General features: G+C 43.6%; 1 protein-coding gene across 5 annotated transcripts in view; it reads right to left on the bottom strand.

The window, feature by feature from the left end:
* Positions 1-18743, bottom strand: part of LOC102794027 (NACHT, LRR and PYD domains-containing protein 12-like) — a 31976-nt gene extending 13233 nt beyond the window's left edge. For 2 of the 5 annotated variants that reach the window (XM_087846663.1, XM_087846666.1), the window contains exons 1-4: positions 18413-18743; positions 11813-11956; positions 8131-8366; positions 5954-7745 (exon numbers count right to left, since the gene is read on the bottom strand). In XM_087846663.1, coding sequence (XP_087702789.1) covers positions 5954-7745; positions 8131-8366; positions 11813-11956; positions 18413-18594 — 2354 coding nt within the window. In that variant the 5' untranslated portion in view covers positions 18595-18743. Of the gene's footprint in view, positions 1-4231; positions 5585-5953; positions 7746-8130; positions 8367-11812; positions 11957-13914; positions 14026-18412 lie in introns of those variants that run through there. The other 3 variants (XM_087846665.1, XM_087846667.1, XM_087846664.1) reach the window with 3 other exon arrangements.
* Between the last annotated feature and the right edge of the window lie 536 nt (positions 18744-19279).

Below are 19279 nucleotides of genomic sequence, written 5' to 3'. Positions count from 1 at the left end.
TGTTGCTTTAATTTATTTATTATTAACAATAATATAAAATTATGCACAAAAGGAATTACTAATGTAAAAAAAAGTGGTTTTATTTATATATGTTTATCTATAAATATATGCCGTGGCCCCTAGAGACAAAACACGTACAAACTCCAAAAAGCACGTACAAACTCCAAAACACACTTCTAGCATGAACTGAACTTCCAAAACAGAGCTACCTAGATCACTTAAATTACACAATTGAAAGCATGAAAGCATGTGTGTATTGTTTGTGTATTTATACACAAGCATTCATATATAGTCAAATAATTAAAAAAAAAAATCATTTACCTGTTATTACCACACACCAAATCCGGTCGTTGGTACTTGCTGGCTTGTGTAGCCACTAGGTAACAAAAGTTCAACACTGCCCCCTAGCATCCTGGAGCACTTCTGTTGTCTTTTGTACGTGTTTTGAGTTTTTATGTGCTTCTGAGTTTTCACGTGTTTTGGAGTTTGTACGTGCTTCAGAGTTTGTACATGTTTTTACGTGTTTTTATGTGTTTTGGAGTTTGTATGTGCTTCAGGGTTTGTACGTGCTTCAGAGTTCGTACGTGATTTGAAGTTTGTATGTGCTTTGTCTGTAGGGGCCACCGTTAATATACTTTTATTTATTCATTCCACATAAAATGTAATAAATAAATCATATAATACAAAAATCAACTATTCACATTTCAACTTTTAACTATTTAAAATTTTAAATTAAATTGAATTTTCAGCTTTTTCCTTTTACAAATTTAAAGTGAAACAACACAAAACACTGTAAACCACAACACAATTAAATATAAATTATAATATGAAAACAAAAAGAACATGCATATTCTCTGTCATATGGACCTGCATGAATAAACTTTCTGAATCCTTTATCATCCGCAACTGAAAATAGTTGTGGATCATTACTATACCTTTCTAATGTGACGTTGTTGTCCCTGGTTCTCTTTCTCTCTCTCTCCCTCCCGCTCTGTTCCTGTGCTACTGAGTGTAACTACCGCCCCTCCCCCCTCTTCCCAGCGCAAAGCACACGGCTGGCGTGAGTGAAGCGAAAAAAAAAGTGCGAAAGAGAGGCTGAGAGAAAGAAAAAAAAACCCACGGCTCGCAATAAGGAGCTGGCTCGCGTCGTTCACGTCAAAGAGCCGGCTCTAAGAGCCATTTCGTTCGCGACCGACCCATCACTAATGGCCACAGGTGTATAAAGTCCAGCACCCAGGCATGCGTACTACTACTACAAATATTTGTGAAAGAATAGGTTGCTCTAAGGAGCTCTGTGAATCCTAGGTATTGTGATTATAATTCCAATGTGTGGTGATTGAATGCCACCTGATGAGCAAGTCCAATTGTGAAAATTTCTCACTAAGTGAAAGCGTTTGGGAATGTAGTCAAATCAGCCACAGAGTATAGACTACACAAACTCCAAGAGCAGGGTTAAGGAATGCTGAAGCGCATAGTGCAGGTCGCCAACTTTCTGCAGTCAATCACTGCAGACCTCCAAACTTCATGTGACCTTCAAAATAGCTCAAAAACACAGCTAAGAGAGCTTCATGGAATTGTTTTTCATGGCTGAGCAAATGCATCTAAGATGCAGTGTTGTAAAGTACTCTGCTATTGGACTCTCAAGCAATATAGATGAATCACGCGTATCTATCTGGCAGTCCGATGGATAAGTCTGGGTTTGGTGGTTGCCAGGTAAACAGTACTTGTCTGACTACAATGTGCCAAGTTTAAAGTTTGGTGGAGGGGGATTATGGGCTCAGAGCCTTAGTTCCAGTAAGCTTAAGCATGCCAAGACATTTTGGAGAATTTCATTCTTCCAACATTGTGGGAACAGTTTGGGAATGGCCCCATTCTGTACCCATAGTGCACGCCAGTGCACAAAGTAAGGTCCATAAAGACATGAATGAGCAAGTTTGGTATGGAAGACATTGACTGGCCTGCACAAATTTCTGACCTTAACCTTAAAGAACATGTTTGGGATGAATTAGAGTGCAGACTGGCCTTCTTAGAAGAGTTAAAGCAATTATACCTGCAAAGGTCTTGCTGACATTATATTAAACCCTATGGGTTAAGGATGCCAATCAAGTTCATATGCATTTGAAGTGAATACTTTTGGCAATATAGTATAAATACAGGCATAAGCTCTGGCTATGAACTAATTTTATGATAACTAATTTTAGCTATCATATTGTGATCCACAAACTGTAAGGAGTGGATCTCAGAGAGTTTCTTCTCTGATCTGTTAGCTGATTTCAAGAACACTTGACTCTCCAAATACACTTAGAATTTGTTTATCTCCACCGGACAGTGCAATATGTTAATGCTTCTGTCAGTAGAAATTTAATAACCGTTCACTGTCTTTGAGAATATTGGGTCAACCAATTACTTACTTACAATTAAGTTGAGTGACATGAACCAAGCTATCGCAAGTAAGGTTCAAGCTAGTGCATGTTACTAGCTTGTTCATGTACATCACTAAAAAGAAAAACTCATCTTTATTTTGATGCTGAACTTTCCAACTCTCCTGAAATAATTTATTGTACAACATCACTCGATTGGCTAGCACATGAAAAGTTGCACTTCAAAAGCACTAAAGTATTAAACACATACAGTGGGGCAAAAAAGTATTTAGTCAGCCACCGATTGTGCAAGTTCCCCCACTTAAAATGATGACAGAGGTCAGTAATTTGCACCAGAGGTACACTTCAACTGTGAGAGACAGAATGTGAAAAAAAAATCCATGAATTCACATGGTAGGATTTGTAAAGAATTTATTCGTAAATCAGGGTGGAAAATAAGTATTTGGTCACCTCAAACAAGGAAAATCCCTGGCTCTCACAGACCTGTAACGTCTTCTGTAAGAAGCTTTTCTGTCCCCCACTCGTTACCTGTATGAATGGCACCTGTTTGACCTCATCATCTGTATAAAAGACACCTGTCCACAGCCTCAACCAGTCAGACTCCAAACTCCGCCATGGCCAAGACCAAAGAGCTTTCGAAGGACACCAGGAAAAGAATTGTAGACCTGCACCAGACTGGGAAGAGTGAATCTACAATAGGCAAGCAGCTTGGTGTGAAAAAATCAACTGTGGGAGCAATCATCAGAAAATGGAAGACATACAAGACCACTGATAATCTCCCTCGATCTGGGGCTCCACGCAAGATCTCATCCCGTGGGGTCAAAATGATCATGAGAACGGTGAGCAAAGATCCCAGAACCACACGGGGGGACCTGGTGAATGACCTGCAGAGAGCTGGGACCAAAGTAACAAAGGTCACCATCAGTAACACACTACAACGGCAGGGAATCAAATCCCGCAGTGCCAGACGTGTTCCGCTGCTGAAGCCAGTGCATGTCCAGGCCCGTCTGAAGTTTGCCAGAGAGCACATGGATGATACAGCAGAGGATTGGGAGAATGTCATGTGGTCAGATGAAACCAAAGTAGAACTTTTTGGTATAAACTCAACTCGTTGTGTTTGGAGGAAGAAGAATACTGAGTTGCATCCCAAGAACACCATACCTACTGTGAAGCATGGGGGTGGAAACATCATGCTATGGGGCTGTTTTTCTGCCAAGGGGACAGGACGACTGATCCGTGTTAAGGACAGAATGAATGGGGCCAAGTATCGTGAGATTTTGAGCCAAAACCTCCTTCCATCAGTGAGAACTTTGAAGATGAAACGAGGCTGGGTCTTCCAACATGACAATGATCCAAAACACACCGCCCGGGCAACAAAGGAGTGGCTCCGTAAGAAGCATTTGAAAGTCCTGTAGTGGCCTAGCCAGTCTCCAGACCTCAACCCCATAGAAAATCTGTGGCGGGAGTTGAAAGTCCGTGTTGCTCGGCGACAGCCCCAAAACATCACTGCTCTTGAGAAGATCTGCATGGAGGAATGGGCCAAAATACCAGCTACTGTGTGTGCAAACCTGGTAAAGACCTATAGTAAACGTTTGACCTCTGTTATTGCCAACAAAGGTTATGTTACAAAGTATTGAGTTGTATTTTTGTTATTGACCAAATACTTATTTTCCACCCTGATTTACGAATAAATTATTTACAAATCCTACCATGTGAATTCATGGATTTTTTTTTCACATTCTGTCTCTCACAGTTGAAGTGTACCTCTGGTGCAAATTACTGACCTCTGTCATCATTTTAAGTGGGGGAACTTGCACAATCGGTGGCTGACTAAATACTTTTTTGCCCCACTGTACATGTCAGTCATCCCTTAGTGTGTGTCTGCAATTAGTCTTTGAGATGGTAAAGCTATAACATGTGCGGTGTCAGTAAAGATGTTTCATTCATTTGTTGATTTAATAAATGAATGAAATGAATGTCTCTGTGAAGCTAAAGGAAAACTTTTTTTTAAAATTATGGGCATATTTTTATGAACTAGCAAAGGGTGATAGAATGTACACACCTAGCAAATGGCAATTGGTGGATCAAAAAAAACTAGCAGAAATTAATCATCAGATATTTAGTATGCATGGGAGTTTGCCCAACCAGTCTACGTGTGCTTTGTGAACTTGGAGAAAGCATTCGACCGTGTCCCTTGGGGGGTCCTGTGGAGGGGTGCTCTGGGAGCATGGGGTGCCTGGCCCATTGCTATGGGCCATTCAGTCCTTATACGACCTTTGCAAGAGCTTGGTCTGCATAGCCGGCAATAAGTCAGACTTGTTCCTTGTGGGTGATGGGCTCCGCCAGGGCTGCCCTTTGTCACCGATTCTGTTCATAATTTGTATGGACAGAATTTCTAGGCATAGCCAAGTGGCGGAAGGCTTTCACTTCTCTGCTTTTTGCAGATGATGTGGTCCTGTTGGCTTCATCAGGTGATGGCCTCCAGCTCGCCTTGAAACGGTTCGCAGCCGAGTGTGAAGTGGTGGGAACGAGAATCAGCACCTCCAAATCTGAGGCCATGGTCCTCAGCCGGAAAAGGTTGGACTGCCCACTTCGGGTCATGGATGAGACCCTGCCCCAAGTGGAGGAGTTTAAGTATCTCGGGGTCTTGTTCACGAGTGATGGGAGAAGGGAGCAGGAGATTGACAGACAGATTGGTGCAGCAGCTGCAGTGATGCAGACGCTGTGGTGAAGAGAGAGCTGGGTGTAAAAGCGGAGCTCTCACGTCGATCTACGTCCCTACCCTCACCCATGACCACGAGCTGTGGGTAGTGACCGAGAGAACGAGATCGCGAATACACGGAATACGACGGAAATGGGCTTCCTCCGAAGGGTGGCTGGCCTCTCCCTTAGAGATAGGGTGAGAAGTTCGGCCATTCGGGAGGGGCTCAGAGTAGAGCCGCTGCTCCTCCACATCGAAAGGAGCCAGCTGAGGTGGTTCAGGTATCTGACAAGGATGCCCCCTGGCCGTCTCTTGGGCGAGGATTTCCGGGCATGTCCCACCGGGAGGAGGCCCCGGGGCAGACCCAGGACACGCTGGAGAGATTATGTCTCTCGGCTGGCCTAGGAACGCCTTGGTGTTCCCCCGGATAAGCTGGAGGAGGTGGCTGGGGAGAGGAAGGTCTGGGCTTCTCTGCTTGGGCTGCTGCCCCCGCGACCCGACCCTGGATAAGCGGAAGAAAATGAATTGATGGATGGATATTTAGTCTACAGGCAGATCTTATGGAAACTTCTGCATTTAAGTTAAAATTATCTCCTGTAAACTGAGCAGCACAGCCATCATTAATTTCCATTACCAAGGTACAAGGTGTAGTAGGCCTAGTTGTAGTGTTCCATAACGCTGACCCCTTTGTTTTTTAAATGGCGTGATAGAACTTTTTCAGTGTCCAAACACAAAAGTATATAAAATAATTAATGACCAATATCTACAATACAAAGCTAAAAATAATAATAATAAGAATTTCGTGTTACATGAAAAACTAAAACCACAACTCAACAATGAAGAATAATACTGAATAATGACTTGGTCTCACCGAGCCTTTCTGCAATTCCTCACAACTGGAAAAAGTCTAAGTCGCCCCTCCAATGATGCTTTGTACTTGTTTAGGTCTAACTCATCCAGAACCTCCTCTGACATCTGCAGCATGTAGGCCAGAGCTGAGCAGTGGATCTCAGAGAGTTTCTTTTCTGATCTGTTAGCTGACTTCAAGAATACTTGGATCTCCTGATGTACTGAGAGGTCGTTCATCTCTACCAGACAGTGGAAGATGTTGATACTTCTGTCAGGAGAAATTTCATCACTGTTCATCTCCTTAAGATTGTTAATGACTCTCTGAATGGTTCCTGGACTGCTCTCTGTCTGACCCAGCAGACCTCCTAAGAGTCTCTGGTTGGACTCCAGAGAGAGGCCATGAAGGAAGCGGACAAACAGGTCCAGGTGGCCATTTTTACTTTGAAGGGATTTCTCCATGGCTTGTTTAAGGAAATCATCCAGAGATGACCCACTGTACTTTTCTCCAAGGAAGGCTTCCAGCACCTCTGTCTTCCTGTTGGTGAAACAGTGGAACATGTAGACTGCAGCCAGAAACTCCTGAATGCTCAGATGAACAAAGCAGTAGACTGGTTTCTGGAAGATCACACACTCTCTTTTGAAGATCTCTGTACAAACTCCTGAGTACACTGAGGCCTCCGTGACATCCAGACCACACTGCTCCAGGTCTTCGTGGTAGAACATGATGTTTCCTTTCTCCAGATGTTCAAACGCCAGCCTCCCCAGCTTCAGAAGAACTTCCCTGTCAACCTGCGTCAGTTCTTGTGGACTCGTCTCATGTCCCTCATGGTACTTGTTCTTCTTCCTCTTTGTCTGAACCAGCAGGAAGTGTGAGTACATGTCAGTCAGGGTCTTGGGCAGCTCTCCTCTCTGCTCTGTAGTCAACATGTGCTCCAGAACTGTAGCAGTGATCCAGCAGAAGACTGGGATTCTACACATGATGTGGAGGCTCCTGGATGTCTTCATGTGGGAGATGATTCTGCTGGACAGCTCTTCATCACTGAATCTCCTCCTGAAGTACTCCTCCTTCTGGGCGTCAGTGAAGCCTCGTACTTCTGTTAGCCTGTCAATACATGTAGGAGGGATCTGATTGGCTGCTGCGGGTCGGGAAGTTATCCAGACGAGAGCCGAGGGAAGCAGATTCCCCTGGATGAGATTTGTCAGCAGCTGGCTGACTGATGACTTCTGTGTGACATCAGACAGCAGCTTCCTGTGGGTGAAATCCAATGAAAGTCTGCTTTCATCCAGGCCGTCAAAGATGAACAAAAGCTGAGAGACAGCCAGCTTCTCTGCTGTGACCTTCTGTAATGTTGGATGGAAAACATGGAGCAGCTCCAGAAGACTGTACTGCTCATCTCTGATCAGGTTCAGCTCCCTGAATGAAAGCAGAACCACCACACTGACATGTTGGTTCTCCAAGCCCTCTGCCCAGTCCAGAGTGAACTTCTGCACTGAGAAGGTTTTTCCAACACCAGCCACGCCGTTGGTCAGAACCACTCTGATGGGTCTCTGTTGGTCAGGTAAGGCTTTAAAGATGTCCTGGCACCTGACTGGAGCGTCATGGAGGGCGTCCATCTTGGAAGCTGTCTCCAGCTGCCTCACCTCATGTTGGGTATGAACCTCTTCACTCTGTCCCTCTGTGATGTAGAGCTCAGTGTAGATCCTGTTGAGGAGGGTTCTACTTCCTGTTTCATCACTTCCTTCAGTCACACGTTCACATCTCCTCCTCAGACTGATCTTATGTTCATCTAAAACCTCCTGAGGACCAACATCTGCTGAAAGAAAGAAAAACAATGAGACTAAAGAAAAAAGAAAACTCTTCAATGTCTGAACAACACAAGAAGAAGTCCAGTTTTCAGAATTGAGTTCATCAATTCAATTCAATTTTATTTTATTTATATAGCGCCAAATCCCAACAACAGTCACCTCAAGGCGCTTTATATTGTACAGTAGATCCTGCAATAATAGATACAGAGAAAAACCCAACAACCATATGACCCCTTATGAGCAAGCGCTTTGGCGACAGTGGGAAGGAAAAACTCCCTTTTAACAGGAAGAAACCTCCGACAGAACCAGGCTCAGGGAGGGGCGGGGCCATCTGCTGTGATTGGTTGGGGTGAGAGAAGGAAAGGGAAACAGCAGACAGATATTCAGTCTTACTTTGTACACAGCTGCTCTGACTGGCTGTCTGCAGTCCAGCTCTGGTTCTGGATCTTTTACCACACTGGGGACAGGACGAGTCTCCTGATGAAGCAGACTGGTCCCAGTATGAGGAGATGCACTGTCTGCAGACCCAGTGTCCACAGCTGGTAGAGACTGGATCCTTCAGGACATCCTGACAGAAAGCACAGCAGGACAGCTGCTCCTCCTCACAAACACCGCTCCTCTTCCTCTCTCTGTGAACACATTTCTTTATCACTAAAATTACTTAATGACAGAAGCTCTAATGGTCACAGAGAATAATAAAAATTGAGCTACTTTTCACAACAGAGTATTCATCAAGATGATTTTTGGTTATATAGTGCCAAGACAGGATAAAGACATGCTGTGGAAGAGAGAAAGAAATTAATAACATGATGATTATTAGTATGATTCAATGCAGAGAGGTCTGTTAACACATAGTGAGTGAGAAAGGTGACTGAAGAAGAAACTCAATGCATCATGGGAATCCCCCAGCAGCCTACGTCTATTGCAGCATAAATAAGGGAGGATTCAGGGTCACCTGGTCCAGCCCTAACTATATGCTTTAGAAAAAAGGAAAGTTTGAAGCCTAGTCTTAAAAGTAGAGATAGTGTCTGTCTCCTGAATCCAAACTGGAAGCTGGTTCCACAGAAGAGGGGCCTGAAAACTGAAGGCTCTGCCTCCCATTCTACTTTTAAATACTCCAGAAACAACAAGTAGGCCTGCAGTGTGAGAACGAAGTGCTCTAATAGGGTGATATGGTACTACAAGATCATTAAGATAAGATGGGGCCTGATTATTTAAGACCTTGTATGTGAGGAGCAGGATTTTGAATTCAGTATATAGTCTTTACTGTTTTACATATACATGTTAGTTCGCCTAATAGTACCTGATAGTAGCAGTTCTCTTACTTCCTGTCATTAGGCCACCAAAACTGGTGGGGATCACCAGTAGAAGACCATGAAGACATTTAAAGAGATTTGTCATAGATAGAGTGACACGGTTATGCTTAAACAGAGCTTTTTATAATCTGCTACTCCTGCTCCATCCTGAAAAAATCTTCTATTCCATTTTTGTTAAGAAATCTCTTCCATAAAAAGCAGACTTGTCTAACTCAAGGCTAGAATTGCCCCAATGGAAGAACTTCACATGACTACTCAGCTTAAACTACCTACAAAAACCGTAAACTTCACACTACTGCACAGACTGTTTAGTATTAAAGCGTAATAATAACCAACCACAGACAACCATTGCAAAGTAAAAATATCTTAAACTACAAGAACTAGCTCAAGAAAGCTTTAAGGAAAAAATAATGGACTGAACAAGCAATACATGAACACAGCTGTTGCTATTCTAGAAAATAATGGTGCAGGAGGGGGGAAACCTCTCAGCAGACACCATGGTGGGCAGTTGGGACAAAGGCATAACTGTTGGGTTTTCTCAATGGACAGATTTGATAAATACATAATCACTACAGCCCCCAGCCCCCAACCCACTTATCCATACAGTCTAGACTGGGCCGATCTCTTTCTCTTAGTAACTTACATGCTTTTCTCGTCTAAATGCCTGATTGTCCACTATAGCAACACATGTTGCACTATGAAACACAGACGCTGTTGCAAGACATTAAATCATATCTAATATTTCAGAGTCTAGAGACTATGTCCCTATTTCGTTCAAATGGAATAGAGCCAGACTGCTGGAACAGACCAGCAGATGGCATTTTAATATATCTCAAAGAAACAGAATTTGACAGTTGCATGAAACTATGAATAAATCGACATATATACTCACTGCGCACCACTGCCCAGTATCCTGCTAGCTAACGTTGAATTTTTGGAGAACAAACTAGACGATCTGAGGGCAAGAGTCACCTTCCAACGAGACATGAGGGACTGCAACATTCTGTGCTTCACTGAGACATGGCTGACCCCCAACGTGGCGGATCGGGCAGTAATTCCATCGGAGTCACTCTCTGTGCTCCGCGCGGACAGAGCAGCAGAGTCAAACAAAACCAAAGGTGGAGAAGTGTATCTCATGGTAAACAGAAAGTGGTGCGACGTCAGGAGCATCTCTACTCTCTTCAGCGGCTGCTCGTCACATCTGGAATACCTGAGCATAAAATGTCGCCCTTTTTACCTGTCCCGCGAGTTCACCTCGTTAATCGCCACAGTGGTCTACATCCCACCCCACGCGAACACAGGTATGGCTCTGTCTGAACTACATGATGTGCTGAGTGCGTTTCAAAACAAGGACCCGCAGGAGACTTTAATAAAGCAAACCTTGGACATCTCATGCCGAACTTTTATCAACATGTCATGTGTCCGATGAGGGGAGACAATTGCTACACAATTGCTAACAACTGCCTGACAATAGGGACCAGCAATCAGCATCGCAGAGCATGACGTCAGAGCTGCGCTGAGGAGAGTGAGCGCAAGAAAAGCAGCAGGACCAGATGGCATCACTGGCCGTCTGCTGCGGTGCTGTGCTGACCAGCAAGCAGGTGTGTTCACTTTGATTTTCAATGAGTCCCTGGCTAAGTCTGTGGTCCCCATATGCTTCAAGAGATCCACCATCATCCCTGTCCACAAGAACAACAAGCCCTCATGCCTGAACGACTACCGGCCAGTTGCACTGACCTCGGTGGTAATGAAGGTGTTCGAGAGGCTGTTGAAAAACATCATCTCCTCCTCCATCCCAAACAACACAGATCAGCTCCAGTTTGCCTACCAACCCAACAGATCCACAGAGGACGCCATCACCCACATCCTGCACACCACCCTCAGCCACGTGGACAAGAAACAGGGTAACTATGTGAGAATGCTGTTTGTTGATTACAGTTCAGCGTTTAACACAATAGTGCCCTGCAGACTGTTCACAAAGCTGAGGGATCTGGGACTCAACAGCCGTCTGTGTGCATGGGTGTTGGACTTCCTCACTGGCAGAACTCAGGTGGTGAGGGTGGGTAGGTGTGTCTCCGACAGCATCGCCATCGACACGGGAGCACCACAGGGCTGTGTCCTCTCGCCACTGCTCTACTCCCTCTACACTTCAGACTGTGTGGCCACCCACAGCTCCAACACCATTGTGAAGTTTGCTGACGACACAGTGGTGTTGGGCGCCATCTCCACCAACGATGAGGCGGCCTACATGGATGAAGTGAAGAATCTGGCATTGTGGTGCCAGGACAACCACCTCCAGCTGAACGTTGGCAAGACCATTTCATGCCTGATCCTTCTGACTTCATTGCGGCACAAGCCACTTTAACACCCCACTCACACAATGTACAATTTGAACTGTAAATTTCCAGATTTTTTTATTCTATTTAACTTAATGTATATAATTTACTCACATATTGCGCATAATGTCATCTACCGATTTGTATCTACTTACTTACTGTATATAATGTTTTTCTCTCTCTATTTTGCACAGTCGAGGAGCGGCAGCTGATGCAGACCTTGTTAATCCGGGGGATGGGGACTAGCTTTGGGAACCCTTACTGGATGAACAAACCTTGATTTTTACTTGTTAGTTGATGTCAGCAGGTCACACTTACACAAAACTGAAAATGGGAATTACAATCAGTGCATTGCTACCATTAGTATAATGTATGCCTCTTCATCACTACAGATTTGATTAAATGTTCAGGTCAGGTTCTTACTTTGTGTGTGGTGGTCCAGGTTCTTCTCTGAAGTCTGGGGGTTTACCAATGGACCGGTCACTCTTCACAGGCAGACGGCAGAGTCCTGCAGACTTCGCTTTGTCCTCCTCTTCCTCGATCATCATCTTATGGACTTCAATCAGTCTGAGAGGCACAGACACGCAGTGAGTTCACAGTAATTGAGTTTTGGATTTTCTTTGTATTGTAGCTCTGACATGTCCACATTAAACTGATATTTTACACCACATGCTCATACTGTCTGCTTTATCATTTAAATCATTGGCTGCCCGCTGCCCTCCTTGTCTGCTGTCTACAACTCCCATTGTCTTAGCAGGGCCAGAAACATTTTAAAGGACACTACCCACCCCGGCTACAATCTTTTCAACCTACTGCCCTCTGGCAGGCGCTTTAGATCCATAAGGGCCAGAACAAACAGCTTCCTCCACAAAAGCCATCACCATACTCAACTCAAAATATCTGAAATATCATCAATTCTCTGACTGTCTGTCTCTGTCAGCACTGTACTCTGTTTTTTTATTTATAGTAAGTGTATAGTTACATTATTGTATAGTTTTTATAATGTGCTATAAGCACATGTGCACTTTTATAGAGCTGTTTCTAATCTCGTTATACTATGTATAGTGACAATAAAGGCTTTCAATTCAATTCAATTTATGTTGGTGGGACTATTTGAACCCACCCATATTTACTTATAATACAGGTTTCTAATAATTCATGTGAAATCTAAATACTGTGTGCCAACATGATTTATTATATAGATTTGATCAAATTTGTGGATAAGCTTTTATATCCTGTGTGTGGTGGAAAGTGCAAACCCAAAATGCAGAGTCACATAACAGAGAAAAAATCATCCACCAAGTGGCATCAAATGGGGAAAAGCTCACAGGCATGCAGGAAACAAGCAGTGCAACACAACAGTGAACACATGCAAATGGAGGCTTTAAATATACTGGAGGCTAATGAGGGGGAAAGAACACAGCTGGAGTACAATACGGAACAAGTGAAACTAATTGAATGATAAAAGGTAAAGGGAAGTAAAAGTGATGAAACTAGAACTAAGAAAACCTGAAAACATAAACATGGACAACCCAAAGGAGGATTAGCATCTAAAAAATCAAGACTCAAAACACCACAAACAACTAAACAACGCAAAAGTTAAGCTGAAAATATTTGACAGAACTTAAAAGTCTTGGGGTCCAAGACCCAGGACCACATTAATATCAACACATTAATATCATTTTTTCCCTCCATGTCCCCACAATTACATTTTCTTTTTTCTTTTTTCTTTTTTTTTTTTTAGAAAAAAAGAGAGTTAACTGAAGTGCAGACGGTCTTAATTTAAGTATTGCATCAATGCAAAATTGTCTAAGTGTATTTTCTGCATATTGCAGCCATTTGTAGGTTTTTGGGCTTTTTTATTTGTGCACTATTCTTTCTAATTATTTATTTTTCTGTTTTTTTCCCCCAAATATATCTCTGATTCACTTTCAAGTCTGTGTCTAGGCTGAAACTCAAGTGTAAAGACTTTTAATAATGACCTTTGACCTTTCAGTGTTTCTAATTTGCAGCAGGACTGTGATGTGAGTATCTGACAAATTTTCACAATTTTCAAGCCATAAGAGTGACGTCTCTTTAAGCCTGTGTGCATGTGTGTCGCACAATACTACTACTATTACTACTACTACTGCACTAGGCCCTCAGAGGGACACATTGCAGCAAGGGTTAAAGGTCAGACGCCTGCAGGCTGGGGGTTGGGGCAAACATCCGAGTGCTACACAGTCTTGCAGCTGATAAAGAGTGAACTACTCCCATCTTTTAGAAGTGATTGCCAGTTTGCTGGGTTTTATTTAGAGAACGAGAGAGTGAGAGAGATCATGTTCTACATCACGGTTTAAAAAACTGGATTTGTGAACATGAAGCAGTTATCAAATGAAACAGGGATCAGCCCTGTTTTTGGCACTGAGTGTTGAGATGTGACAGTTTTAATAAAACCTGCAGATTCCTGCATTTATGGAGAGCATGAAAAGTTAGACAGAGACCACAGACATGAGAATGAATGTGTCTGTAATTCTGACGCTCACCTGTGAGAACTATAAGACAGACTCCAAGAGTTGATTCTGTTCATCTGGACGTAGCGTTTTCTGGGAGAAACGTTTCGTCATCATCCAGGTGACGTCTTCAGTCTCAGCTGACTGCAGGTTTCAATCATATGAACAGGACATTTGCATAATGACTGAAACCAGCAGCACTGAAGGAACAATGGGCTGTGAGGCCAGTTCCTTAATCTTAATTATGCAAATTCTCATGACCATTGATCAAAGATCAACAATCACTGATCAACAACCATGAGTCCCATTCACAGAGAGTTGGGGAATGGCTGCAATCACAGCATGTAAGATGGTGACAGATGGACCCTTAGGCCCCCTCCTCCATTCAGAGATGGTCTTTCCCTTTTCACGTAAATGGCCTCCTTGACTCCGCCCTCAAACCAGCGTTCCTCCCTGTCCAGGATGTTACATCCTCATCATTGAAAGAGTGTCCACTGGCCTGTAGGTGTGAATAGACTGCAGAGTCCTGGCCTGACGAGGTCGCTCTTCTGTGTTGTGCCATCCGCTTCGCCAGAGGTTGTTTGGTTTCCCCGATGTATAAATCCTGCCAATCCTCCTGCACTTAACAGCGTACACTATGTTACTCTGTTTGTGTCGGAGGACCCGATCCTTGGGGTGGACCAATTTTTGGCGCAGCATGTTTTGGGGTTTAAAAGCCACATAATTTTCTTACACTGAACGAGAATAAGACTGAAATCATAGTTTTTGATAGTCACACTCCGCCAGACCAGTTAGCTGATGCCCTAGGTCCTCTTGCTAGCCATCTCCCGCTCACTGTAAGAAACCTTGGAGTGTTTCTGGAGAGCTCCTTTAATCTAGACCAGGGGTCGGCAACCTTTCTGATGATATGTGCCATCCAAAATTTCCTCAGAAGTCAGTGTGCCATATGATTGAATTAGCAATATATTTTACTAATGCTCTATATTAACAGTTACACACTATATTCTTTTTTGGTTTATAGAATTATATATGCTTGCAGATGTTGGCAGCTATCAGCGAATAGTTATCAGCTATTTTGAACCAAAAAAGACTTTTTATCCATAACAGCAAATGAACTGAACAACAGAAAATATAAATGCTGTTTATGGTCTCCTCACAACAATGATAAGAAAAACAAACTGGGCCAATATGTCATGTTTGTTAATACAGAGACACACATGTTAATGTGATCTCTGGTCTCCCACTCAGAGACACAGGTCTTCGAGTGTCCAGCATTCAGAGGCTGCCTGAGGACTCATGTGAGAGAAAATCTGCTCACACAGATATTAGAGCCAAATACTGTCAATAAGGCCTCTGCAATGTTCTGAAGACAGTTAACCTTTTCAGGTAGTGACGTCCAGCAGGTGAACATGCAGTGCAGCTCCATGAACACGCACAGCTGTGGATTCCAGCTGCTAAACTTTGACCCTGCTAAAGCTGCTAAAGTGGACAGCTGCTGAAGCTTTTGAAGTGTCAGAATGTGGAAAGCTAACAACGTCCCTCTCACCGGTAGGCTAAGTTATTTTTAGCCAATTACAAGTTGAATCTGGTAGTTGGGGTTGTTAGCTAACATACTGTCATTAAGAAGAGGCACAACTAATGTGTCTATGCGAGCTGATTTGTGATGTGCACCGCTGGCCCGGCCGTTTATTTTTTAATGCACCTGCTCAGATTAACTCACTGTGTGTCAGACTCCTGCCATCAGTTAACCCTTAGCGTGCCAGCTGTGGCACGCGTGCCCAGGGTTGCCGACCCCTGATCTACAGAAACAGGTCTCCACTGTGGTAAAAACAGCTTTTACCAGTTGCGTCAGATATCCAAAGCAAAGCCGTTCCTTCCCATAAAGGACCTTGAAAAGCGTATCCACACATTTATCACATCCAGACTGGACTACTGTAACTCCCTCTACTTGGGCCTCCAACACTCGTCTCTTTACCGTCTTCAGTTAGTTCAGAATGCAGCTGCGCGTCTCTTAACAGGTACTACAATCTATGAACACATCACTCCAATTTTAGCCAACTTACACGGGCTCCCAGTTAAATATTGTACAGATTTTAAAATTCTTTTGTTCACTTTTAAAATTCTAAATAATTTAGCGCCCAGCTACCCTGCCGAACTCCTCCATTTGTACAATCCCAATAGAGCACTAAGATCGTCCAATCAGATGCTCCTAGCACAACCAAGGTCTCGACTGAAGTCCAGAGGTGACCGGGCCTTTGCAACCGTAGCACCCAGACTCTGGAATAACCTCCCTGTTCATATTCGTACCGCCGAGTCTATCCAGTCTTTTAAATCACGTCTTAAAACTTATCTTTTTACTTTGGCTTTTGATTCTAACTGGTTGGCTGTTATCTGGCCTGTTGTGTTGTCACCTATTGTTTCCTGCCCTGTTTTCTTATTGTTTTGTTTTAATTGTCTCATGCTGACACTGACTGTCAAACACTATGGTCAACTTTGTTGTTTTTCATATGTGCTATATAAATAAATTTTGATTTGATTTTATCCATCACTTCTCTTTGTGGACTTAAGGGAGACGCTGACTGCCAAATATTCATTTTTAAAAAAATATTAATTATATAAATATATTTTTACAGGTTTGTAAATCTATTGCCTGCGTCCATGACCCCGTATCATTGTGGATTCCAATCTAACAACAGCGTCAGAAAGTAAACATTGACTATGGATGAAGTTTAGACTATAATATAATACCAACTCAGACACGTGCAGGAGCAGAGAGGAGCAGCCGCCCCTGAGTGTCTGAGAGCTGCTGAGCGCGCAGGTGTTTGCTGCTGCATCTGATAAACGCCAGAAAACAACCGCAGCTCAGATGACCTGTTTTTCTCAGGAAACGGCAGCTCCCGAGCAAGACAGCGGAAACACAGACGACTGATGGGCTGAGAAAGGAGCGCGAGCCGCCGGGTTCAGATGAACGGGTCTCAGATTCATCCAGAAAACGAGCCCTGTGCACCTGAAGCTCACCTGAAGCTCACCTGAAGCTCACCTGAAGCTCACCTGAAGCTCACCTGAAGCTCACCTGAAGCTCACCTGAAGCTCACCTGAAGCTCACCTGAAGCTCACCTGAAGCTCACTCGCTGATGTGTTTAAGGACGCACAGCATGTGTCACGCGCATCTTTACGAGCTCATAGCAGCGCGAACAAACTGGACACTGGACGTCTGTGGGGGACACCCAGTGAGAGACGTCACTGTCACTAAACCTATCTCAGATCAACGTGATGTTCCAGAGGAGATGAGTGAGAGGAGCAGAGGAAACGAAGGAAAAGTCTCCGAGTTTGGGAGCTTTGCGCGCGTACTGCTGAATAAATCAGACCCAAGCAGCTCTGACGCGCTCTGCGCTTTTTCTTCATCGAGGTGATTCTTCAAGAAAAAGCGCAAAAAATAAGATAAAAACCTGTAACACGGGAACCTTCGTTCGGTGTAAAGTCTGTGCTGGCAGGGATGACTCCACAGCTGGAGTGTGAGTCTGTGAGAGGATTTTCTCGACATGGAGCAGGTGCACAGCGGCTGTTCGTGTCCCCGCAGTCAAACACAGAGACAAACACAGCAAAACAAGCAGCACGATGCGTGAACACTCACCAGCCTCAGCTTCAGCCTCAGCTTCTTCCCTCTGTTCTCTCCAAACTAACGGACTCGAACTTTTGAGTCTTATTACCTTCCTCTCTGCAGGAAATCGATGCTGCTGTGTAACCCCGGGGTGAACCCTCGCGGGCAGAAACCGCACACCATGAAAAAGCAGCGTTCAGGTGACAGCTGTAACCTCACCGCTTTGCCTTAAAAGGTTTGGAGAAAACCTAACAGAGAGGTTCTCTGTAACAGCGTGAACTAAACTTCTATAGTTTTTTGTTTGTTTGTTTTGGGGGTTTTATGTCAGCACAGAGAGACGTCATGTTTCTGACGCTGTTGAATGGGTGAGCAGCGAGAGGACTCGCTTCTGTTTTCTTGCTCTTCGTGCAGCTGTGACAGCACAGCGCCTTATTATCGCAGGCCTCAGTTTAATGGTGTTTATTACTGGTTTTTAGTTGTGGTTGGTGGATGCAGTTGTAGCTTCCGCTGAACTCTTTTGGTCTGTCAGATGTTTTGTGACACGTTATAAGCAGTGCGTGAAATTAATCAGGATGCTATCAGAATGACATGAATTACAGTGTTTGCTGTTCAAGGACGTTTTATTTATTCGTGCTCTGTTTTAACTGGATTGATGCCCAACAACATCACCAATATGGAGGAAATAAATATTACAATTATGCAGTTTGGTCTGATGAATAGATTCTGTTGATGGCTCTGCAGTCTTCATAAACCGCTGTGGATCAGAGCTGCTGGCTTTAAAGGACGATCGCCCCCTGCTGGTACTGCAACTTAAGCACGTGTGTCCATTTCAGGAGAGGCAAAGCATGACCAGATGTTCTCTAGTGTCCCTGCTTTGTTGGATACTAACGTTGGAGTTGGCAGTAATGATATCAGTCAAAAACACAATACCTGAGAAACAACACTAGCAGCTGTGGCAGGTGTGGAGCATCAGTGGGATACAGGTGGAGTCCACAGCTGCTGTGGGGACAGAGTTTCTTAGAGGCTGACGATCCAATCCCACCACAAAGACTTCCAGCTCCCTCTGCAGATGTGAAAGAAACAGACATGTAAAATGTTGTGATAAGAGTCATGAACGGACAAAACAGCTCAATAAACACTTTAACGTTATCACTGCTGTTAGCTTCCCACTGACAGTTCTTCTAATCTGGCGGGTAAAAATCACAAAGTAACAGATTAGTAGTATTTTTTTTTTTTTTTTTCAACACCCACCAAGTGAAAGCAAGCCCCCAACATTTAAACTGAAAAAGTAAGATTTAAAAGGGTAAATATAAGAATTTAATTTAAATTGAAAGATAAAATCTGAAAGCATGAAAATACCACATACAATAGATTATTGCATTTTCAGAAGTTCATATTAAAACTTCAGCTTTAATTGGTACCTTTTCCATGGCTGAAATTTGGCTTCTTTGAATTTGTACAAACTGCTCAGAATTATTATTTTAAACAACTAACGTGAAAGTTCCTGCATCACACACATTTCTTTGAACGGGAATCTCGTTTAGTTAAAAACGTGCACTGCCTCGATAAAGCAGGTGTTACTCACATGACTCGAGTGCTGCAGAAATCCAGAGACATGAAAAGCAGGCTCTGTCACATCGATAATTACATACATCAATAACACACACGTATGACAAACAAAGCTACTCGCATATATCATTTTCTCCTTTCTACAGCTGACTTTGCTCATATGATCATGTAAGTTGCACCAGCCCAACTCCAAACGGCATCGTCAGCTTTAGTCTGCAGGACGTGGCT

This window comes from Neolamprologus brichardi, chromosome 9, assembly GCF_056152115.1.
Source record: "Neolamprologus brichardi isolate AB-2024 chromosome 9, ASM5615211v1, whole genome shotgun sequence".
NCBI lineage: Eukaryota > Metazoa > Chordata > Actinopteri > Cichliformes > Cichlidae > Neolamprologus > Neolamprologus brichardi.
Note: the sequence above shows the minus strand (reverse complement) of the source record. Positions and strands in the feature narration are given on the sequence as shown.